Genomic DNA, 26,101 nt, shown 5'->3' on the forward strand with positions numbered 1-26,101 from the left:
CACTAGTGCAAAGAGAAGGGGACCCAAAGGATCGCCTTGTTGGACCCCAGTAGCAGACCATATGTAGCCATCCCCTAAATATAACCTCGCAGGTTGACAATACAAGTCCTCGACCCAAGGGGTAATAGCTGGGCAATGGATACGAACCTCTCTTAACATGGTAGTCCGATCAACCATGTTAAAAGCATTTTGAAAATCTACAAGTAGCATCGAAAGAGAAGTACTGTCCCTGTTAGCATAAATTATATGGTTGACAGCGTGCAAAATCGCTTCTGCTCTACCAGAAACACCAACCCCATAATGCTGAAAATCCTGTAAGTACCCTACCACATCTTTGGAAACTCCTTTCATTGCAATCTTGGAGACCAAGTGATGCCAAACTATCCCCACAGCTATAGGACGAATATTGTTATCCGGCTTGAGAAGTGGAGTAAGCGGAGCACTAGCAATGAATTCGCTAACGGCTGTGGACATCGTCCCTATAACCAAAGATTCACCCCAGGGGTCAATGCATCTAGCAAATTAGACGATATAGCTGCTGCAGCACCACTCATGGCATCCAACAAATGCTGAGCTCGAAGACCATCACGACCACAAGAAGTACCTTTTGAAATGACCTAATACATGACATTAGGGTGTCTCTCTCTACCACTAAAGGAGGCTCAAAAAAAAGGAGGAGATCTTCTTACGTGTGGTGTGCCGATCGGTGCTTCTCTTCTAATGCACATATAGTCTCTCCGCGACACGGTCGGCCCCGATGCAAAAAGCAAAGCAAGCCACCTTTGGGGCCACCAAGTCAAGATTATCAAATTTAAGGGCCACATTATACTTCGCCCACAAAAGCCCACAAAAGGGAAGTTTATTACGTTTTCAAAACCACCTACGGACACACAACCCCCCCAAGTCGTTGTTTGCCTGTTCCAAAACCAAACTTCTACCCCAAAAAAAAAAAAAGATAAACTCAAGTCATTTGTTAGATGCTGTTCAAGAAGTAAAGCCGTAAAAGGTACAAAACTCCACTCACTCTAGCTGGTTTTGGTATTAAATATTTAGATAATTAGATTGGAGTGTTTGTTATTTACAATCATGCCTCCTAGAATTAGAAATGCATGCAGTAGCAAAAAAAAAAAAAAAAAAAAAACAGAACAACTTATTCAATCTCAAACAGGAGCTATTCATAAGTATTTTTCTAGTGGCAAAAAAAAAGATAGTTCTGATGAAGATTTAGTGAATGAAGAACATGAAAATTTGGTGGATGCACCACATGAAGATTTGGTAGATGAGGAACATACAATTCCCAATGATAATGAGGATCATATTATGAATGACACACATGAAGACTTGGTAGCTGAAGACAATGAAAATTTGGTGGCTGCAAACAATGAAGATTTGGTGGATGAAGATGATGAGGATTTGGTTGATGAAGAACTTAATCAACAAACAAATGTGGCTGACTTATTTGGGCCAGTTAACATTGATGACCCGCGAAATTGGGATAAAATGGATCAAAATTACAAAGATTTATTAGTGGAAATAGGCCCTAAAAGAGATAACACTGTCGATTTTCCAAAAGATGATCTTGGTAGGCATTTTTCTTTTACTCATTATGTTCGACACTTATCAAATGGAGAGAAGCAAGATAGAAGATGGCTTGTATATTCCAATGCTTTGGATAGGGTATTTTGCTTTTGTTGCAAGTTGTTTAAGCACGACGGAAACAATATTCAGATGGCGAATAATGGATTTAAAAATTGGAGAAATCTTTTACAGAGGCTTAAAAGTCATGAAAAAAGTAGTAGGCACATCAGTTGCATGAGCAGTTGGATTGAATTAGAGATAAGATTGAAAAAGAATGAAACGATTGATAAATGTGTGCAAGAACAGATCAATAAAGAGAAAGAACGTTGGGATCACATATTATTGAGGATATTCTCTGTTGTGGAAGCTCTTGCTAGAAATAATTTAGCATTTCGTGGGACAAAAGAGAAGATTTATCAAGAGAACAATGGTATTTTCTTAGGCATAATTCAGGTGATTGCCGAATTTGATCCTGTAATGCAAGAACATATTCGGCGATTCAAAGAAAAGAAATTCATTACCATTATCTCAGTCATAAGATACAGAATGAGTTAATACATTTGCTAGCAGAGGAGACCAAAAGTATCATTGTAAAGAAGATCCAAGAAGCAAAATATTTTTCTGTGATACTTGATTGCACCCCAGATATAAGCCATGAAGAACAAATGTCAATTGTTATACGGTGTGTTGATGTTTCTACAAGTTCGATAAAGGTAAAAAAATTCTTTTTAAGGTTTCTATAGGTGGACGACACTTTGGGATTGGGACTTTTTAACACACTCAAAGATACACTGAACTCTCTTCAGCTAGAAATCGGTGATATAAGAGGACAAGGATATGATAATAGATCTAACATGAAAGGGAAACACAAAGGTGTGCAAAAGAGGTTGCTTGAAATAAATCCAAGAGCAATGTACACGCCTTGTGGTTGCCACAGTCTCAACCTTGCTCTATGTGATATGGCTAACTCTTGTTTGTTCTAAAGTCGCTCTCTTTTTGGAGTGGTACAACGCATATATTCGTTGTTTTCTTCTTCTACAAAGCGGTGGAAGGTCTTCAAAGATCATGTAAAATACAAAGAAAAGAAAGGTAAGAAAGGTCTAAGTGTTAAGTCATTGTCTCAAACTCGCTGGGAAAGTCGTGTGGCAAGTGTTAAACCAATAAGATATCAAGCGCCAAAGATAAGGGATGCTTTAATTTTCTTAGCAGATGCTAATGATGACCCTAAAACAAAGAGTGAAGCTGAGTCCCTAGTAACACATGAGATAGAAAATTTTGAGTTCTTGCTTGGTATGGTTATCTGGCATCATTTGTTATTTGTTGTGTACTCTGTTAGTAAAACAATGCAAGCTGAAGATATGCACATTGATGTTGCCATAGATCAACTGAAGGGACTTATTTCTGCATTTGAAAAGTATAGAGAAGCTGGATTTGAGGAGGCCAAGGCTGAAGCTAAAGATGTTGCAACTTCTATGCAAATTGAACCTATTTTCCGTGAGAAGCGTATTAATCGTAGAAAGAGACAGTTTGATGAAAATATTGTCGAGGAGGCGCCACTATCAGCTGAGGAATCTTTTAGAGTCCATTATTTTGTATTTATTTTGGACCAAGCTCTTTCCTCATTGAGAAGTAGGTTTGAACAATTCCAAGTATATGAAGGATTATTTGGGTTTTTATTTAATGTGGAAAAGTTAAACTCTGTAGATGCTAATAGTTTGAAGGTTTCTTGTAAGCACCTTGAAGTGTTTCTAAAACACGAAAATGTTTCTGATATTGATGGAGAAGATTTATTTTCAGAATTAAGAATCTTAAGAGAAATTTTGCCGAAGGAGACAAAGAAGGCGATTGATGTGGTGAATTATTTGAGATTAAGAGATCATTGTTTTTCGAATGCTTGGGTTGCTTATAAGATATTATTGACTATACCTGTTACAATTGCTTCCAGTGAAAGAAGTTTTTCCAAGTTAAAGTTGATCAAGTCTTATATTCGCTCGACCATGTCACAAGAAAGATTGAATGGATTAGCGATATTATCTATTGAAAAAGTTGTTGTTGAAAAGGCTGACTATTCAAGTGTAATTAGTAAATTCAAGATCTAAAAAATGCGAGAAGAATGATTTTTAAGTTATAGTTTTTTTTTGCCCCCCCCGAATTATATTGGCAGATGAAAGTTGAATAATATAAGTATTTTGTTTTGTCTTGTTGTTTTTTTTTATCGCATATAGGGCCACATTTTAGTGCATCGCTTTGGGCCACGAAAATGTCAGGGCCGGCACTGTCTCCGCAGTATTGGAGGCAACTCCTGATGATGACAACAATTTTACCGCTGCAGCAAAATGTCCATCAGCAACTTTTTGCAAGCATCGGCGCACATTCTGAGAGGGGACAGATCTCTGTGGTGGCTGGATTGAAGGAGGCTCTATTACAGACAAGAGATGAAACATCCCACCAGGCTCATTCCATGTCGTCAAAGCATGGAGAACCTGTTTCTGCTGAAAGTTTTTTCTAGTACTAGAACGACGTTCCTGACGATTCTGTGGTTGAAAAACTTGCAGAGTACAGCGTGGCAGAAGAAGGAGACGAACCCAAGGCATAATTAAACCAGGATCAGCCGAAATATCCCAAAGAGCAGATTTCAGTGCACCAGAGAAAGCCAAACGACAAGCACGTGGTATACTTTTTCACAGCATTTAAAAGGTATACGGAATGCCCTATCAAGTAACGTCTCATCAAGAGAGGACGCAGCAACAAACGGATTAGGGGTATTATCGCCACCCCTCTCTGTTGTGGGTGTAAGATCAGTAGTGTTAGGCTTAGGGTGTGGTTGTGGTATGCCCACAATGACACATTCGGGTTCCCCATTCTCCATCAAAACAGGTGGTGGTATGGTAACATCTGGATGACGACATGGTATACCAAATGCGTGGATGCAAAGACAAATGCCACAAATCCATTTGTCTAATGACTTTAAGGAATCCTCTAATGACAAAAAAAGTTCACGATCCTCCTTAAGTTCATCCCGTACCCTGTCGATACTCAACTGACAATCCATATGTTGTTTATCGAAATGCGTGAAAATGTAGGGAACCGTAAATCCATTACTGTTTACTCCATTGGTGCATCCATGACGACCCTAGAAAAGACAGTGAACACGCTTCTTAGGTGTTGGGTCACTGAACCCAGAAGAAGCAACCGAGAGGGCAAAAATTTTCTTCCCTCTCATAGCCAAATCCCGTCAAAAACTCAAAAAATTCAATTGAACAAAACCCAAATCCCGAAATCGACAAATCCCAACTCCCTTAGAACAAACCCCAAATCGGCAAAACCAAATCCCATCATACAAACGGCACAACCAAATCCCGTCGACAGTTCAACAAATCCCAAAACTCATACCACAAAATTCAAAGGTCCTAAACAATTAATAATAATAAGAATAATAATAATAATAGTAAGGATAAGAATTAAAATATATATATTGGAATGGTTTTTTTATTTATTTATTTATTTTTTTAAATGGCTTTTGGCTTGCGGGGTTGGTTGCTGCTACTGCTTAAGGTAGAAGGGCATGGGTAGGGGTCTATACCAGGTTACATGGAATGTTGGTTGGGTCATTGGGTATAGTGGTGTTGGCGGTGTGAAAATCGGGATGGGTGGTGGGTGAATGATGATGTCGATGGTGGTGAGTGGGTGTTTGAGAAAATGGTGATAGAAGGGGTGGGATTGTGAGGTGATCAGAACTTCTTAGCATAGGTGATACATGGTGAGGGATTGGAGTGGTTTCCGAATAGTGGAGGTGTGGTGTGATTTGGAGAACGGTGGGGATCGGTGAAGAAATGGTGGAGGTGGTGGTAGAGAGAAACAGGTAATCGTGAGGGATTGGTGGTGGCGAAGGCAGTAACCAGTGAGTGTTGTTGGAAGGGGGTGGGAGGAGGAGCTACACGAGTGGTGCGGCGCTGGGAGGTGCACGAGTAACCAGTGAATGTTGTTATAGATCTGTTCTTTAAGTTGAACGATGGTGGTGGCGGCAGTGCTGGTCCAACGGTGGTGGCGGCGATGGGAGGTGGTGCAGGTGTTGCAAGGGTTGGGGAGCGAGTGGTGGAAGGTGGGTGGTGGTGCAGCACAAGTGGTGCTGCAGCACAATGATGTGAGGAAGAAGATGGTCGTTAATGGAGTTTTTTTGTTTTTTTTTTTTTCAGATGAATTGCCAAAAAAAAACCCGACAAACAATGTTATTTGATGGTCTAGCGCAATGCCTTGCTTGGAAGTACTTTCAATTTGTTTTGTTCTTCGAGTTGGTTATTGTACCACATCTTCTGATTTATTTGGAAATTTAAAAATATTTTGTGAACAATGTTATTTATTTTTATTTTTTTTTTGCAGGTAGAAACGACCGTATTAAACTGGCGAAAGATAATCGAGAAGAAGAAAACTTGATGACGATCTTAGATTTGGTGAGGTGGAAAAAGGTGACAAATACAACGAACACACGACGCCACGACGATGGTCACTTAAAGAACTACAGAAAATATTAGCACTCAAGATATTTGAGATGGACGAAGTGTATGAATTTGAAATGAAAGTCGAAGAAGATGAAGTAGTAATGACGTACTCACAATTAAATTGCAGGAGTGCAATTCCATTGAGTAAAGAAATTGAGCAATTATTGGAGTGGTGGCAAATTGCACCGGGACAACTGCCAATATCATTCTAGTTAATCTTTACGAGAGCGCACCGTTTACAAAATGAATTTAACAGAAGGTTTGGGGCTCAAGAAATCTTCGCGTTGATACGACCGAAAGCCATACTGACGAAAGGGTACATAAAATTTGAAGTTGAATTCAAAGATTCAAACAGAAGTTTTAAAGGGTTCCCAAAAGTATACACCGGATGGGATAGATTGCATCGCTTATGAGGGAAGTGGAACTGGCTGAGTTTAAAGTGCCGAACAAATTTTGAGGTAAGCCAAAATATAAGTATTGAAAATTGTACTACGAGTAAACTGTTGACTAACACGAGTTATCTTTGTGTCTAACAGAAAATGCGAGTACACTACCAGACATTGAATTGGACAAGGAAGTGGAGAACAACCTTCGTTTCTTCTTTCATGAATGTTCTGACGAAAGATTGGTAGATATGAGCTACTTTGATGATATTGTTGATTTCCGACACTATGGGGGTATCGAACAACAGCCCGATAGATCCATGGAGACACATAGTGAAATGGCGAAGAAGAATAAGAGTCTCAAAAATGCAATATTTGGCAGCGATAGCGATAGTGAAAAAGAAGATGGAACGGAATTAACACAGCGAGAATTAGTGCTGAGCTTGCCAACCACAAATAGCGAATTGTACAAAAGAAGATGTTCCACAAGAAAACGGGAGAACGGAGACCAAGAGAGACAACCAACGTTACAATGTATGATGCCTCGAGGGACGAGACTACAATGCACAAAACACCCCAAACGAAATATAATACATTCTTAACATAAAGAGGAAAAGTATGTACCATAGAAAACATAGATATGTAAAAGTGTGGTGAGATGTAATATCTCGCTCTGGTTTGGTATATACAGGAAAAGAATGGTTGGGAAAAGAACGAAACAGTGATACTTACAAAAGATAGTGCAGCAAAGAACACAAAGTCGGTGAAAGAAAACAAATGGCAAAGCAAAATGCAGGAGCAAAGAATCCAACAACCACTGGCAAGTACTGTCAGGGGTAATACTACTTATGGAGGAAAACCACAGAATCCGTTAACAGTAAGTTAACCGTTGAATTTTACTATTGCGTTAGGACGGTAAAGAAATTTGTGTCCAACACTAAACTAATGAAAATGGTAGATGAAGCAGAGATGGTCAAGTTTGGAAGACGAAGTGAAGGGATCGCTCGGGACCACGCCAATGGAAGAGCTCGAAAAATATCAAAAATGTGACCAGAATATGGAGAACATCGGAGAATATGACAGAGCAGTGTCAATGATTTTCGATAGTATGAACCAGGTATGATAGTATTTTTTTTATCAGTTATTGCAAACTTGTGTTTAAGTCTGAAAGATTGATGAAATCAGATATTTTTAGCCGCAGGTTAAAACGGCGGTAGTACGGGCCAAAGAAATTCATGAAAAAGTCGCGAAGAAAAATATCGTTCCGAATGAAATCAATGCCTTAGAAGAAATAGAGAAAGTGAAGATACTCAACCAAAAATTGGAAGAGGCAAACAAAGCATTAAGCGGAACCAACAGAGAGTTAGAAGACGAAAACAAAAACTTAACCGAGCGGACGGAAGAAGCAAAGCAGAGATCGTACGAAGAATTTGGGAAAGCCTGTGAGATAATGGAGAAACACAAACACTTAAAAGCAGATGTGATAGAATTGAAGTCACTCATGGTGACCAAAGATCAGGAACTTAAACGTGCGCAAAAAGAGGTTGAGAAAAATAACAAGCAAATGACATATTTAAATGAGCGGCTCAGCCAAGATCACGTGCAAATGGCACACTGTGAATCGTCCGTAAGACAATTGACAGAGACTTTAATAGAAACGGGAGATGAACTAGAACGTGAGAAGATGAATTACAAAGATTTGTACAAGTTGTATATGCGAAAAGTTGGGAAGGAACCATTGGATTTTTCCAAACCAATGATCATGTGATTGCGAGTATGTAATACCATAGAGCTAAAATTCTTTTTATGAAAATAAAAATAAAGTATGTGTTGGCTATTGAATATCATTATGATGTTAGATAACATACCTGCATAAAACTTAGTGTTGTTGATTTATGAATGTAAAAGAATGAGACGCCCCCATGTAGAGAAAAAAACCTCCCAATATAGAACCATTGGAGAAAGTTATTGAAAGGCAAAAGGGACATGATCATCCTCAATGAACCTAGCTATTCAAGTGTCAAAATATTGTACCGAACGTGAAGCAAGGCCTGACAACTGTTGGAGTTGTCACAGGTGCAAAGTCGTCACCCGTGCACTGGGACCAAACTAAAACACAACGCCATTGCCTTAGTAGTGGGTGGGGATATTATAACTTTGTGGGAGTATTGCAATAATTGTTCCGAAAGCAAGAATAACCATCTTATTGACTCAGATTTCCGTCAAGTAGGCATGAATGCGACTTACTTGGACCGAAAAAGGCATAATATGAATGACCTCCCTAGAATGAACGTTAATGAATAACATTGTTGAAAGTAAAAGTACAGAAGAATAGAGTAATGTAAAATGACAACCAAACTAAGAGAATGGAAGTTGAATGCCTTTATTGATGGATAAAATAGAACGAACTACATAGATGGATAGATTTGTTATTGATGGAGTAATGTAAAAATGCAAAAAAATTTCCTAACGGTAAAACTTGCGAAGGTGGTAAGCATTCCATGACTTCTCTATCATTCTTCTAGAAATAGTACGAAGAAAATATGCTGGACGATCTATGATGTAGGGTCCTTGCCAATTATCTCCAAACTTTCCTGATTCTATAAGCTTTGGGTTTCTACAGAGAACCCAGTCTTCAGGAGCAAAAGACTTAGGACGGATCTTCTTGTCGTAGTTCCGTTTCATGTCAGTTTGATACTTAATAAGCTGTTGTAGTCCCTCAGAGCGAATCTCATCAATAAGAGCTTTTGACTGAGCCAAAGAACTCTCATTAGAACCTGTTTCAACAGTAATTGACCGAGATGTATTGGAAATCAGTTATGTAGGTAAGATTGCTTCAGCACCATATGCAAGGTTAAAAGGTGATAATGCAGTTGAATATTTTGGCATTGTCCTATAAGCCCACAAGACAGCTGGTAACTCCTTGACCCAATTTCCTTTGGTGCCAGTCAAATGCCTCTTTAGGTTGGCCAAAATCACCTTATTAGTGGCTTCGGCTTGCCCATTGGCTTGCGGATGATAAGGTACGGAGAAGTTATGTCGTATCTTCAAATTAGTACAAAACTGACGAATTTCTTCAACATCAAATTGTTTACCATTATCTAATACAAGTGACGCAGGGATGCCAAAACGACAAACAATATTTCTCCATAAAAACATTTTGACGTTGGAAGCATGGATTTGGACCAAAGGCTTTGCTTCTACCCATTTGGTAAAGTAATCGGTTGCCACAAGAAGGAATCATTATACTACCGGAGCTTTAGGTAAAGGGCCAATAATGTCTAAGCCCCATTTGGCAAACGGCCATGGGCTAAGCATGGGATGCAACTTCGAAGAATGTGGAGTTTACTCATATTGTCGTGCTTTTGGCATGGCTCACACCTCTCAGATAGGTGTTTTGCATCCTTTTGCATCTCTGGCCACCAATAGCCCTGTGTCATAGCCTTATGAGCTAAACTTTGTCCCTTGGAGTGGCTTCCGCATAAGCCGGAGTGAATCTCCTCCAAAACTTAAAGTCCTTCCTGTTTTGAGAGGCATCGTAACATAAGGTTTAAGTCTGAGCCTTTGCGATATAATTGCAAACTTCCGTCAATAACAGATATCACCAAAAACTTCCATGCATCGCGTTTGAATCTTTCAACGAGTTTTGGTTCTGGCGGAAGCGAAGAAACTTGCAAGTAGTGGATATAAGGAAGACGCCAATCTTGCTCATCGGAGATCATCACTGGCTCTGATAGTATCATATCAGGAACTTCAGGACTATCATCTGCTTCATGTACCAACTCACTATCTATTTCGGGAGCGAATTCAGGAGGAACAAATGGATCTATAGATTCTAATGGAAGATCCAAAGTATGGTCATGTTGTGAATTTTCCATCTCCCTTTTCCGCTTCCGAGTCATGATTGGTGCGATTATACGTGGGTCGTATATCGCTATTGCGTACAAGCAAAACAAGTAATTGCTTTCATGTACATACAAGTCATGCAATTCTTTTTCGGTAAAGTCAATGCTTGGCTCTTTTTCTCGAACTGCCGCGTTGATGTGTCTTGACTCTTCGCTTCTAACAGTGGCGGAGAGATAAGCCAATGATTCAGCATGACGTATGTCATTTCGAGGTCTTTGAGTGATAGAGATACTATCAAATTGTTGAGCAAGGCTATGTATCAAACCAAGATAAGCCGCCATACGGTCATCTCTTGCTTCAAAAGACCCGCCAAACTGATTGGCCACAAGGCGAGAATCCGTGTATAACTGGAGCTTTCGCGCCCCTAGTTTCAAAGCTGTTCTCAAGGCACAAACGGCAGCCTCATACTCGGCTTCGTTATTTGGAGCGGCGAAGCCAAGTCGCACAGATTTCTCAATCTTCTCTTCCGTCGGGTTTAATAAAAACGCATCCAATTCCAGACCTAGATTTATTATGGGAGCCATCTGAGTAAACAATCCATAGGTCAATGGGATTAGGAATTGCGTTTGCAAGTTGGTCTTAAATTAAGCCCCGATTCATCGGTGGCGAATCGTCTTCTATAAATTCTTCCTGGCGCAAGAAATCGTCAATAGGAGAATCATCAATCGGAAAATCAGCTATCAAAGAAGCTAGAGCATGTCCTTTTTCAGCAGTACGACTTTCAAAGACAATGCTATATGCACTAAGATAACTTTCCCATTCGGCTAATCTGCTTGATTCTTGTGCATTACGAAAGATCTTGCGTAAACGATACTCAATATAAACTCTGACCAACCTCCCTTGGAAGTATGGTTTTAACCGACGAGCGGCATGAACCAATGCAAGTGCAATTTTTTCCATCTTTGAATAACGAGACTCAGCTCCGGTTAACGTCTTACTGATAAAAAAGACAGGTCTACCATCATCGACGAAAAGAACAGCACTAACAGCTTGAGTTGTAGTTGCTAGGTATATGCCAATAGGTTGACCTATTGAAGGACTTGTCAATATAGGAGGACTGACCAAGTATTTCTTCAGTTGTTGCAATGCCATCTCACAATCAACGATCTAAGTTGCCGCCCCCTTTAAAGTCTGGAAGAAGGGATGACAACGATCAGAATATTTAGAAATAAATCTATGAAGAGCGGTAAGCCGACTAGTAAGCCGTTGAATTTCCTTCTTATTTTTTGCTGATGGCATATCAATAACGACACGTATCTGATTAGGATTAGCCTCAATACCTCTACGAGTCATGAGGTATCCCAGAAATTTTCCAGAAGAGAGGCCAAAAGAACATTTGGCGGGATTGAGTCTCATGTTATACTTGTTAAGCCTATCGAAAACAAGTTGAAGATCGGAAAGATGATCACCACTAAGCTTCGATTTAACGACTATATCATCGATATAAGCTTCCATTATTATCCCCAGCAGATCGAAAAAAATTGTATTGACAAGCTTTTGGTAGGTTGCACCGGCATTTTTCAGACCAAAAGGCATAACAGTGTAGCAGAAAATGCCTTGGTCGGTAATGAAGGCGGTGAACTCTTGGTCATCCACATTTAAAAGATCTGGTAGTACCCTGAAGAAGCATCCATGAAAGATAAGCGTTGGAATCCCGAAGTGGAATCCACTAGTTCGGAAATTCGTGGCAATGGATACGGATGAATCGGACAAGTTTCGTTAAGGTTTGTAAAATCAATACAAATTTTGATTTGTCCGTTCTTTTTTGGCACTGCGACGACATTAGCAAGCCATTTTGGGTAAGTAACTCGTCGGATAAAGTTAACCGCAAGTAGCTTATCAATCTCCTCTTTAACTTTGAGCTTCCGATCAGGTGCCATTCTTCTTGGTTTTTGGCAAACTGGCCTAAAACTTGGATCAATGTCAAGTTTATGATAGGCAACAGAAGGGTCTATTCCCGGCATTTCCTTAATTTTCCAAGCGAAGATACGCTTATTTCGCTGTAAAAGGGAAACCAACTCTTTTTGTTCTATGCTCGAAAGTTCAGCGGAAATAAAAGTGGTTTCTTCTGCTGAATCTCCTACTTGCACTTCCAAAAGTCGATCCACTCTAGGTGGCCCTTGCACATGAGCCTCAATATTATAGATGGAGGGCACGCCGCTTGGCAACTGTAACTTGGGTAGGGCACTTGCAAGGATCGTATTACCTCGAACTTCAGATTTTTTATAGTCATCCATTTCTTTGTCATGACGGGCATGGCAGATACCGGTCACTACAAACCTTGCAAATATGCCCGGAGAATGGGAACTTGACACATCGATGAAATGTGGAGACTACTGCCCCATGGAATGTATCAATCTACGCCCAAAATTGCGTTATAGTGGGGCGCGATCCATCAATAAGAAATCGAGCTCAACTTCTTTGTTCATTAATTTGATTGGTAAGGTAATTTTCCCGCTGAAGATGTTGTCTATCAAAACCGATGATAGGATTGTCTTCGCGATGATCATACCCTCGCGAAGTTGCATCGAGAATAACATCCACTGAAAAATGACGCTGGAGGTGGCCCCCGTGGTCGATCATTACCCATTGAACACGAGAAGAACCTATAGACCACGAAATTATAAGCTGCGTCATAGTGAGGGTGATATACACTAAGGAGATCATCATCGATTGAATCGGAGGGGCTCTTCTTGAAGTTTGATCACGGATTCCTTTGACAAAATCGACTTTGTTGATACGGTTAAACTCACCAACATAACTAACTTTCAAACGCTTTTGATTCTTACTCTGACTTTTGGAAAGAGACTCAACATGAGAATGGGAAACATTAATGACATGCTCATAAGTTGCAGCGACTGCCTATTGAGAGTTTTTAGTAAGATATTCGTTTAAAAGTCCTTTCTCCACTAATTTCTAAATCCGACCCCAGAGAGAGCGACAAAGTTCTGTCTCATGGCCATAGTCATTATGGAATTTACACCACAAGGCTTTGTCCCTTGCCCCTTTGGTATCTTCTGAAAGTGGATAAGGCGGGGAAAGAAGATTCCCACTTTTCAATTTCTCATATATAACAGAGTACTTGGCATTGAGCGGGGTCAGTTTTAGCTCAGGTAGAGTCTTTCCATCACGATTGAAACTAACTTGCTTTTGATTGTCATCATTTCCATCGTTATCTTTCATTAATCCGGTATCCTTGCCCGGCTTAGAATTCTTCCTTGTCGAGAAAAATCTTTACTCGAATATCTTTGTCTCTTCTTTGCTTTTGCCGATAGGTTCTCCTCGATACGGATGTGTTGTTCAGCCCTAACATACAGATCGTACCGAGTTTTAGGGACATCTTTAATTAGAGAGTGGTAAAGATCCCTTACAATGAAGTTCGAACTTTTGTCTCTTTCATAATATAATGCTTCTTTAAAGGCAAAAAGAAACATCCCATCAGAAACTTCTGGAACATCTGCTGCTGCCTTTCGGAACCTAGTAACAAAAGTACGTAACTTTTCGTCATGTTGTTGCTTGATGTTCAAAAGTGAGTTGACATCCTTTGGCGTCTTGCAATTGTGGCGGAAACGATTAACAAACTGATTTTCTAGTTCATTGAATTGGTGAATTGATCTTGAAGGCAACTCACTAAACCAGCGTAATGCTTCTCCTTTTAGAGTTGATGGAAATAGCTTACATATGAGCGGATCATCGCCACCCCATAACACCAATTTATTTTTGAACGATAGAACATGCAAGCCAGGATCTCCTTCCGACTCATCATAAAGTTCAAAATCGGGTTGTTTGAAGTCGGGATGGTGGTAAGCTTCCTGAATGTCGAGTGAAAATTTATCAAGTACGCCATCATTGACTGTTAAGTTTTTCATTCTTACAACCCTTGACTCTCTATCGTTAAGTTCTTTTGCAATCAAGTCTTTCAATTGTTGTTCTGTTAGAGTTAAAGTATTGGCTTGAACAACTGGATGCCCCCGATCGTGCCCATGTGGAGAAGGATACCTTCCATTATCTCTTATTGGAGTTAGAGATCTTTGGCGGTACGCATGATCAGCTCCGACCGGTGATTGTCTTTGTCTATCCCTGTAACCAGCTGTCTAGGCGGTTGTCACCCTTGGCGGGTGGTCGGTATAATTATACCACTTCTCCATGTTTTGTTGCTCTTTGCGGGATGCCCGCCTTTTGAGTCATGTCGGACATATCTCGGATGGCGGTCTTCCTAAAATTGCTTCTCACGGGTAAATCTTCCATTTGAGATCGGACATGTCTAGGGTAGTAGTTATCCCCGCCAATCCGATTCTCCCCCATAAGTACGGGTAATAGGGTCATTACTCTTAGAGCGTGCTGGTTGGTTGATTGTGTTTGAGAAATAACACGTTCTGGGGGACGATGAAGTGGATCTTCAAAGGCGGTCCCATACACTGGAATGGCTGCGGCCCTTCGCGGGTCGCCTTGATGTTGTTGAATTTGCAAAGATCGTCCACCGCCCTTTGCCGACTTCCTTCTCAAGTTCCTATTTAAATTTTTGACTCGTCAGTAACTCACGCTCAACCATTATTAAGGGTGAATTTAAACGTTACTATCACCTTTTCTGTTAGTTGGTGTGAGAGTAATGTCCGCGTCCATATCCATGTCAACTGAAGGATTGACATGGACAGACGGCGGACCGCATGGAGGATTGCTGACTTGTCGGTTTTCTTGTTGCAAGACTATTGCAAGACCGCATGGAAGATTGCTAACTTGGCGGCACTTGTACTGCCTTTTGCGGTGGAGGTGGCGGAGGCGGTGGCGGTTGCGCTGCTACAGTTGGATGTTGAGAATTGATCCTACCACTAGGAGCAACTTGATTGTTCAACGGTTCTTGCATTGGCCGATTTGAATTTCGAGGGTTGCGAGTCCTATTAGCAGGAGGAATATCTCGACTATTTGGTCTGCTTCTTGTGCTTACCATCTTGATTGTTTCACGTGATAATGAATTCTAACTTCCCCACAGACGACGCCAATTATGTTTCGGTAGTAAACTACTTCAACACAACGAGAGCAATAGTAAAGAATGCACTAAGAAACAGAGGAATTTGATGTTAGGGGAGATGAAACTGAACCAAATAATGGCTGCCTACGTACCCAAGATCTATTCTCTAGGGATCAAGTTTCCACGTAGTTCCTTATAAAAAATAGTTTGGTATTTATAGAGGTAAAGTAGAGAGTCCTTGTAGCTCAAGTAATCTTGTAGCTTGAGTAATTATGATAGACTATAACTCTCAACAGATAATTATCTCTTTGATAAGAAATGAATCTGGACATAAATCAATGTACATTAGTGGCAAGCCATGTGGCTAAGGTTTAGCCTTAGACACATGAGTTAATGGGTCTGTATATCCATGGTATTGCAAATTGGGCTTTAGCCCTATCGATTAAATGAATAAAATGGAGACCCCTACTAATGGATGTTTGCCATGTATGTGGGGGTCAAAACAACTGTCATATAGCCTAGAAAATAGAAGGAAATGATGGGCGCCAAAATGAATTGTATTGGCGCCAAGGAAATAGAGGGAATAGTTAACGGGACAAGTTTACCTGTGTAAAAAAAATTAAAATTAGGATGGGACAAGTACCTTTTTTTTATAAGTAAAATTTATTGATTAGGCTGTAAAAAAAAGGTACAAATGTGAGAGAGAAACTCACTTACATGGTACAACCCAATACGTCCCGAGACCTAATGCCTATTCGAAGAATCTAAGGTTACACCCTATAATGATCCCAGGCCAATATCCCAATTACAAATTCTCGACTAACTACATCCGAAAGTTAAACGAGAGATCCCACTTTTTATCCCTATCTCTAACTAATATATCGTTGCTTGTGATATATTCAGTTAGTCTACAAGATTATCATCGTCTTCTCTCTCCATGATAGGTTGATTATTGTTCGAATCAAGCCCTATTGTTTGCCCAATCCCACACTCTTTTATATTATTTCTATACAATTCCCCAAAAAGTTTTTCAAGACCCGTACTTCCCAAACCTGATGATATCCCCAAGTTGGATGCTAAAGGCACAAGCATATATTTGATCCAATCCCAAGTGTCGTCACTATTTCGACCATTATACATTCTACTTGTCCCATTATATATTTGATAGGACAAGTATTATCATCTGAAATAGAAGCCAAAAATTTGGAAAAATTACGTTGGTACATAATGTGATTTTAGCAAATTTTAATGACAGAAAAAGCTGATGTGTCACAATTGTTTTTAGCAGCATGTTGATGATGCTCTAATAAAGGGAGTGTGGAATTTCCCATTCGGATATTAGTTGCTAAAACACTCAGGTGACCACTAGAGATGCCCCAAGCGTTAGAGCATTCCCATTAGCAAAACTACCTACATGGGGCGAGATACTAAAATAAGTTAACTTAAATGAATTCAACCACATGGAAACCTAAAAAGTTAACTACATGGAAACCTATATATATAGTCATTCTCTAAAAATAGCTACTTAAGTTAACTTAAAATAAGTACGTAAGTAAAACTTCACCTAGAAAATGAATTCAACCCTACATGTTTGTGGTTATGAAGCACTGATCATAAAGATTATCTCCACAAAATTTCAACTAATTTGGAAATCTCTAACATAGATAAAAATTGTTATTATCTTTAAAAAGAAATCTAATGGTCCAGAAATGTCGCAGTTTTTGCAATCATTTTTTGCTAATGTTAGAGGTTTCCAAATGAGTTGAAATTTTGTGGAGATGATCTTAATGTTGAGTATATCATATCCACAAAAAATTAGGGTTGAATTCATGATGTTTCTACAATGCACACTCAAAGAATTTGAAGCATTTATTCTTCATGTTTCAATATATTAAGAAGGTTCGGCTGAAGGTTAAGTAGAAGATTGAGATTAGGAGCGCATGCTACTATCTATTTAACAGAGATTGGTGTGAGTTACTCAGACACTACAATAAGAAAATTCCAACAGCTGAAAATATACATGTGCAGTAATAGGCTTTGCTTGAAAAGAAAGAAGCAACAGGTGGTTTAAGAACAATGAGGTGGAAGTAACTGCTGAGACTACAATGAGGAGCAACTGCTGAGACTACTAAGGCGGAAGCTTCTGTATCTAAAAGGTCGCCTCCTGTGATACAGACTAAGAAGGGCAAAGGGGGGCAAAAAAGCTAGGGAAAGAACTCCTCTCACAAGTAATGGAAAATGAATGGGTTATGTGTGTGTGGAATATAAGAGGTTTAAACGACCCAAAGAAAGCGAATAAATTTAGAATCCAAAATAAGCTATGGTTTCTGAGTTTTCTGGAAACAAAGGTAAAGGAGGAATGGAGTGAATTTATAAGCAAGTTATGTGCTCCAGGATGAAGTTCTATGAGTAATTACAGCAGCCATACATACGGTAGGATCTGGTTACTTTAGGATGATAGAGAAATTGCAGTTACAAAGATACATGAAACTGCTCAATTCATTCACCTACATGTTTATGTTCTACATAAGTCATGTACTTTTTTTATTACTCTGGTTTATGCGAGTAATCAGAGCAATGATAGGGTATGACTGTGGAGGGAGTTAGTCCAACTTTAGACCTCGATTACAAGTGTGTGGTGTGTTCATGGTGATTTTAACAATGTATTTTTCTCACATGAAAGAAATGGAGGAATAGCCAGTCCTAAGGAAATGGGCCCCTTCTCAATTTGTCTCAATGATGTTGGTCTTATGGATTTGAAATCTATAGGGAGCTTCTTTACTTGGATGAATTATGGTGCAGTCAATTCTAGAAAATGGTCTAAAATTGACAGGGTTTTAGTGAATCATGAATGGCTAATACAGTTTCCTAACTTTTTGGCTGAATTCCTGACTCTTAGCATCTCAGACCACTATCCTATTCTCCTTCAATTTTTTAAAAGTGAGAAAAGATTCTTTCCCTTCATGTTCTGTAATTACTGGGTGATTCACAAGGATTTTAAAGCTACAGTACAAGGAAGTTGGGATATACAATTATATTATATGGTTCTCCAATGTATGTTCTTTGTCAGAAACTTAAGATTTTGAAGCCCATAATGAAACTTTGGGCAAGAAAATTCTTATCTGACTTGTATGCTCGAAATGAAGTAGCTAGGGAGGAACTTAAATAGATTCAGAAGAGACTTCGAAGTAACCTCCTTGACCCTTACTTATGTACTCTAGAAAAAGAAGCAAGGTTAAATTTGTGCACCTATATGGAAATGGAAATGGAGGAGGCAGATTTCATATAGAGGACTGAGAGTGATTGGATGGTATATAGAGATAAAGGAAATTATTTTTTCCACCAGGCTATGAAAGAGAAAAGGAATAGAAATAACATATGAGCCATACAAGGCCAATTAGGTATGAGGCATGAAGGACAAGAACAAGTTTCTCAAGCATTTATCAGATATTACACTGAGCTTTTAGGGGTAGTTTCTGATGGTGAGTGTTCAGAGGAATTCTTAGAAAATATCCCTTTCAAATCAAAGGAAGAGATAGATCTTGTCACAGTAGAGAAACTAGTTGAGGAGATAACAGAGGAGGAGATAAAAGAAGCTATCTTTAGCATGGATGATAACAAGGCTCCGGGGCCTGATGGATATAATGCATGCTTCTTCACATCTTCAAGGGATATTATACAAGGTGACTTTATCAATGCTATTAAATATGTTTTTAATAGTAATTACATGCATAGAGGGGTAAATTCTATTTTATTTGTCTTGTACCAAAAAAGACTAACCCCTCTGTAATAGATGAATTCAGGCCTATATCTTGCTGTAATATCATATATAAGTGCATATCCAAGATTTTGAGCAACAGGTTGAAGCCATATCATGTATCTCCCAAATGGTGGAAATGAACCAATCAGCTTTCATTATGGGAAAAAAGATTCAAGATAACTTGTTAATGGCCTATGAACTCCTTAGGGGCTACAACAGGAAACGTGGAGCGCAAAGATGTTCTATCAAGATTGATATTCATAAAGCATATGACACAGTGGGCTAAGACACTTTGCTCAAAGTTCTTAGGAGGCTCAGATTTCCAGAAGTTTTCATCAACTGGATAAACATGTGCATATCCACTCCATCCTTCTCTGTCCTCATTAATGGCACTCCTCAAGAATACTTTCCAGGCAAAAGAGGACTCAGGCAAGGTGATCCATTATCACCCTTTCTTTTTGTGTTGATCATGGAGATTTTGGGGGGTTTACTCAACCAAAGTGCAAAAAATAAAGATTTCAAGTACCACTCTAAGTGCAAGAGAGTAAAAGTCACCCACTTATGTTTGTGGATGATCTTCTATTATTCTGTGATGGGGATGATACTTCAATCACAGCCATTAAAGGTGCTCTGGACTACTTCTCTTCTCTCATGGGACTAAAGCTTAATCACATGAAGTCTACTCTCCTCACTGGAAGTATGAGCCCTTCAGGAAGTGTTGAGTTAGCTGATATACTTGGTATTAGCTTGATTACTCCTCCAGTTTCTTATTTGGGTCTTCCCCTTACAGCAAAGAGAATAGGAGCAACATATTGCCTTCCTTTAGTTGAGAGGATTACGGGTATAATTTCTAATTGGAAAAACATATGCTTAACTTATGCAGGGAGACTGCTCCTTATCCAGTCAGTTTTATCCTTTTTCCATACCTACTGGGCGAAAACATTCATCTTGCCCAGAAAGAGTGCTTAAGAAAGTTTCAAAGGTATGTAACAGATTCTTATAAGCTAGTCCTGATATGAAAGCTAAGATGCACAAAGCAAGTTATGCTGTAATAAGATATAGTAAAGACTAGGGGGGGGGGGGCTAAATATCATTGATACAAAAGTGTGGAACATTGCAACTTATTGTGGCCTTATTTTCAAGGTTGCCAGCAAAGAGGAGAGTCTGTGGACAAATTGGGTGAGAGCTTATCATCTAAGAGGAAAATTCTTCTGGACTATGAATATGCCTACTGATTGTTTTTGGGTGTGGAGAAACGTCCTACACTATAGCGAGAAAGCACTCAAGTTCACAAAACATCTTATAGCAAATGGAAGGGAAACCAGCATATGACATGACCCATAGCTCCCATTAGGTATTCTTCTTAAAAACTCTGAAGCAATGGCCTGGTTACAAGTTCCAAAAGAAGCACCAGTTAGTATGCTTATACATGATGGCAGATGGAATGATATAATGCATAGTCTAACAGAGGGTGATCTCAAGGAGCAAATTTTGCAATGCGAGATTAATACTCATTTGGGGGAGGATATAGTAGTATGGATGGCTTCCTCAACTGGTAGGTACTCCACAAAGTCAGCATACTTAGTACTGAAAAATATAAAAGACAAAGTGGAGTGGAGTAAACTAGTTTGGGGAAAACTTTCTATTCCCAAACACTCGTTCATAGTTTGACAACTATTTGTAGGATGTTTAGCGACTCAGGATAGGCTGAGACACAGGAAAATTCTCACTTCATCAAAGTGTGCTTTCTGTAATGCTCAAGGTGAGATCGAATTCAAAACACTTGTTCTTCAACTGTGATGATTACACAAAAGAGGTGTGGTCGAGAATTAAGTCAGCAATGGGACTTAAGGATATGGTGAAGGAATCAACTATGGAATGGAACTACATCATGAGGATAACAAGAAAAAACTTTATAGAAACAGAAATTATTAGGGTGATGACATGTGCAGTAATTTATAGGATTTGGAATGAAAGAAACAGTTGGAAATTCAAGATTTTGGCTCACATAGCTCAAGTCTTATGCCGGGACATCAAGAGGAAGATGCAAGTTTACTTCCAACAAATCTTGAAAGAGGAATTGGATAGTCCAAGAATCAAAGACATGCTCTCTCATCTAGGAGTTTTAATCGGATTCAAGCAGAAGAAACAGATAATGTGCAGATGGACAAAACCACTGGAGGGAATCATGAAGATCAACTCTGATGGGTCTATGACAACTAATGATGCAAGCTTTGGAGGTAGTATACAAGACAATTAAGGTCATGTTGCTACCATCTTTCAAGGCAGAGGGGGGATTAGGTCAGTTTTGTACCAAGAGCTCAAAGGCATTGAGATGGGCCTTAAAGCCGCACTACAGATGGACTTCAAGAAAGTTATTATTGAATCTGACTCTAAGAGAGCTATTCAAACTCTTCTATGTCAGGAGGAGAGCTCGTGGTATTGTCTAAATATAGTAGCTGCTATTAGGGACTTTAGGAAAAGTTTTAAAGTACTTCATTATAGGCATATTTACAGAGAATGTAACCAGGTGGACGACTTTATAGCAAAGTCAGTTGCGAGAGGGGAATGTGTTTATGTTTTTAGCTTGCCACCTTTATCCAGGGAATTATCTATTCTGGTGGAAAATGATGTAGCATGAACTATGTTACAAGAGTTTTAAATTAATGTAGGTTAGGGTTTGCCTCAACCCTTAATCTATTAAAAAAAAAACAATGCCTCTGAGTCGCAATGATATACAAATATCTAAATCAATTCCAGAAAAGAAAATGTTCTCGATAAGGTAATGCTTTTCGTTGTTTCTTTCGAGCTATGTACGTTTATTAATTATATGATAAAAAAATTAAATATGATTAGAATATACTTGTTGGAGTAGTTTTAAGATTAAGTGGTTGATTTGTTGTAAAGAAGTCGAAACGGTTTAATTTGTTATAAATAAGTCGAAACAAGTTTGTAGTGGAGAATACAGAAACAAGTATGGAAGAATTATAAATCATTGATAACGGTAGCCATCAATATTAGGAAGCACTCGGGACTTAGGAAGACATATGTAAAGTGACATAACTAAACAAAGATGTTATATAGTTTGTTACATAGTGTTACATAGATGCGATGGCTGTCGGCTTAGATGGAGATGGTAGACATTGACACTGAGTGGTGATATGGGAGCATCCTATTCCTGCTGTTGACTCTAATATATACTTGGAAGTGGAAGTGTATGGTTCATGATAAATCGGGTAATTGTCATGCTTGTTGCTAATGTTACGGCAGTAGACACTGATTTAATTTCATGTCACCATGGCATGCCATGGCGCATGTTAAAGGATTATAGGGTATTGGATGCTATGCTTAGACATGAGGTTATGCACATTTTATTGCAAAATTTTAATGTTGCATATGTAAAAATGTCTAACAATAATTAGAATGTTTTATTTGTGGTCTAGTTTACATTCTGATTTTGAAAGATGTTTAAATTTTGTTTAACGTGAATGAAGCCTTTGCCGTCATGCAAAATACTTAAAAGATCCCGACCATATGGCCGGGTCTAAAACCTGGTATATTATTAATTATTAGAGCAAGTCCATTGGAGAGCAGCTATAATAGGCTACTAAAAGGTGCCACATAGGCTTTTTAGCAGCCCAAGCCAAATTTGCCAGCAGAAATTCGAAAAACCATTCCAATGGGCACTTTTAGCAGTTGTTAAGTTCGGGATACGGACGATAGAGTTTCTGCCATCTGTACGTTAAATTGCAACAGACGACATAAACTCTGCCGTTTGTATACTCCAAACACTATAATGCACAAATCTCTTCTCAATCTCCCCTCCTCACTACCAAAAACAAACTCGAGAAACTCCTCCTCTCTACTCACTCCTTCATTCCTCAATCCCCATTTTTGTGCTCAATACTCGTAAGTTTCACTCTCTCCTATTGAAATTCGATTTTAGAAATAGTTTGAATGTTTGAATGTTAACTGAATGTTAACTGAATGTTAATTGAATTGAATGTTTGAATGTTTGTTGAATTAAAATGTTGGAATTGTGAGGTTAAAAGGATTACTTTAATGTTTGTTGAATTAGAATGCTGGAATTGACGTCAGAATGTTAGTTTGAAATTATGCATTTTGTTTAAATTGAAGTTATAAAGATGAGGATATTGTTGATTGAATTGCAGGTGCCACACAAAATGAGCAACAAGGATACATGATTTTTTTGTCAAAAATCAGTTACTAGATTGACACAAAAGTCGATGTCAGTGCTAAACGTCGATGAGGATGAAAACGAAGTCTATAATTTGCAAAACCCTCCAATAATTCAATTTCCGGACCCAGTCAATCCACTAATACATCCTACATTGGCTATAAACCTGAAAACTCACATCTCTCATCGTGTAAATATGGTAAGCATTTGATTGTTAAATTTGATTTCTTTAACATCATAATTTGTATATTTTTTTTAATTTTAATTAAGTGTTTTGAATAAATGTTTAGGGAGGGGGGGAGATGAAATTGCGGTGTTGTTGGGCATCCGTGAACAATTGGTGAAAGATAATGTTTGACAAAGAGCTTATTTTGAAAGCATAAGAAATGAAATTTTATGATATCCGTTTAGGTCATTATTTCGATGTGGTTATCAAAACGCCGACCGTGGTTTGATATACGCTTTGATTGAGCAGTGGTAGACACAATTCACACTTTCCACTTTCCACAAGACGAAATAAGCATCACTCCAATAGATGTTACTATGCTCACGGGAATGAGCGTAGGAAAGGGAAAAGGTTGTTACGTTTGGAGAAGGTCAGTACGCGACTTTTGATTATACATAGCAATGTTGACCGAATATAAGGCTAGAGAATTGGGCTAAAGGGGGTATTAAACCTTCTTTTTTGTGAATGAGTTCATGGGGAAGACAAAAGAGAGTGGCGAAGGTTGGTACCCGACGGGTACAGATCGGGACAGATATTTACGAGCATTTTATTTTTACTTAATCACGCAGTGTTTCTTCCCCACAGATGATAGTTCACTGAGATTAGGTTGGATAGAGTGTTTGGTTTGGTTAGAATATATGGATCAGTATGATTGGGGTTGTGCTATGTTTGGAGCTTTGATTTACGCGTTGGATCAAATGTGCCGAGTCACAGCTAATGTTGCGGATGGTTAATGTGGTGGCTTCACCCCTCTTTTACAAATAAGTTTTAAATTTTTAATATTATAACTTTATATTAAATTACGTACAAGTTTGATTTTGATATTTGTTTTTATGATAGTATTGGTGGCATAAGTACGTACCTACTATGGCTCCTCTTTTGAGACCGAACATGAACCGTGATATCGTCCCACAAATTAGAGTATGGATGAATGACTTTAAAGATCGCCGAAGTTGTCAAGGATGCCACAACATTCACTTAGACCATGGTCGATATAGTGGTCGATACACTTAAACCACAACATTCACTTAGACCATAACTAACTTGAGACTAGGTCGGCATTGGCGATACAGTGGACACCATGGTTGCATACTTGATATATGCAATTAAATGTTGATGATGTGGAGGGAGATACCATGGATGATGTTTGGTTACATGAGGCAATTCACTGTGTACGTCGTTCTTATGATCTTATAATGCGCCGAATCGTCTTTAAGTTTAGAGGTATCATCGTGTGGTACCTGGGCGATAGGTGTTGGCACCAAATCGTTGGGACACCTTTCATCCCACACCCTCCTCCAGAGAATATGTGCCCATTAGGAAGAGCTAATCAGTGGAGGTCTTATCTTAGAATGCATGAAGACTTGTGGCCACAAGCTTATCTATATTTAAATGTGAATGGTGACAACGATAGTTACTGGGATCACATCTCAAGGGGTCCTATATTGCCTGCTAACATGTACAGAGCTACTAATATGGACTTTGTGGGACATAAGGCTATTAGAAGTGATTTGCGTATCCCACACCCTGCTGAGCCCTACTCTTCATCTCAAGGTCTTTATGAGGCTTTTGCTCCAGCTCCTTCCGATCCGGATAACCCATGGAGCTATGACATAGTTACATCTCAGGAATGCATGTCGCCATACCTATACCTCATGTTGATCAAAGTTATCTTCCAAACATTGTCCCAAATTTTGACACTTTAGATGAGGTTAGTATTTGATTTATATTTTGAAACTTTAATTATATTTGGTTTATAGTGATGATTTTTCTTAAAGTTATTAATTTTTTTGTAGCCTACACTTAGAGCGCGATATGCTGAGTCACAGCTAATGATACATGGGATGCGTGATTCGGTTATGACTACAACCGACGAATACTATAATTATTTGGTGGCCGAGCGAGAAGAGAAGCAAAAGTCACATTATAGAGTCACAGAGTTAGAAGTGCAGATTCTATAAATGACATTGCGAGAATCACGACGAGGGAGTAAATCAAAGAAGAAGCAACTTGGCGAGGGTTCGAGTCGAAATTAGTTTATTTATTATGTTTAATAAATTATGTTTGTATGGATTATATTTAATGAATGAATTGAATTATATTTGTTTAATAAATGAATTTTGGTTAGTTGAATGAATGTGTGGATTGTTGAGTTATGGAATGAATGGTAATGGATTGTGGAGTGAGTGAAATGGAATGAATAGAGTGGAATGGATATGAATTTGTATATGAAAAAAAGAACAAGATTTCTCAGTTTTTGTGTCTGCCAAGTACAGAAGGCAGAGTTTTTGCCGTCCATCCATTTAATTAAAACGGGAAATAGATGACATAGTTTCTATCGTCTGTACATAAATAACCAACATACGGTAGAAACTATATCGTCCGTCTTCTCCGGAACTTATTATGGCAGCTACTAGCGAAGATCTTAACTTTGGTTGAGTTTTTGACTCCTTCCAAATTTAAGACCCTTTTAGCAGCCCCCCATTTTTGTGGTTGGGGTGCTAGATGACCCTTTAGAGCATTCCCAATGCAAGTGGTTTTGGGGGGTTTGTGACTATAGTCACCGGTTTTTGTGAAAAAGG

The 26,101-nt window shown here is 38.9% G+C and overlaps 1 protein-coding gene and 1 pseudogene across 1 annotated transcript; both read left to right on the forward strand.

Moving 5' to 3' along the window:
* The first annotated feature begins 1,086 nt into the window (after positions 1-1,086).
* On the forward strand, positions 1,087-3,013 carry LOC147494091 (uncharacterized; annotated as a pseudogene).
* A 37-nt stretch (positions 3,014-3,050) lies between these two features.
* LOC147494092 (uncharacterized) lies at positions 3,051-3,677 on the forward strand. The gene has a single exon (XM_086568027.1). It carries the CDS (start codon positions 3,051-3,053, stop codon positions 3,675-3,677), a length of 627 nt encoding a protein of 208 aa, XP_086424153.1.
* The last annotated feature ends 22,424 nt before the right edge of the window (positions 3,678-26,101 follow it).

This window comes from Coptis chinensis, chromosome 6 (genome assembly GCF_015680905.1).
Source record: "Coptis chinensis isolate HL-2020 chromosome 6, ASM1568090v1, whole genome shotgun sequence".
NCBI lineage: Eukaryota > Viridiplantae > Streptophyta > Magnoliopsida > Ranunculales > Ranunculaceae > Coptis > Coptis chinensis.

Excerpts from the sequence above, each read along its gene's own strand:
- LOC147494092 (XM_086568027.1), top strand. The coding sequence starts at position 3,051 with ATGCAAATTGAACCTATTTTCCGTGAGAAGCGTATTAATCGTAGAAAG.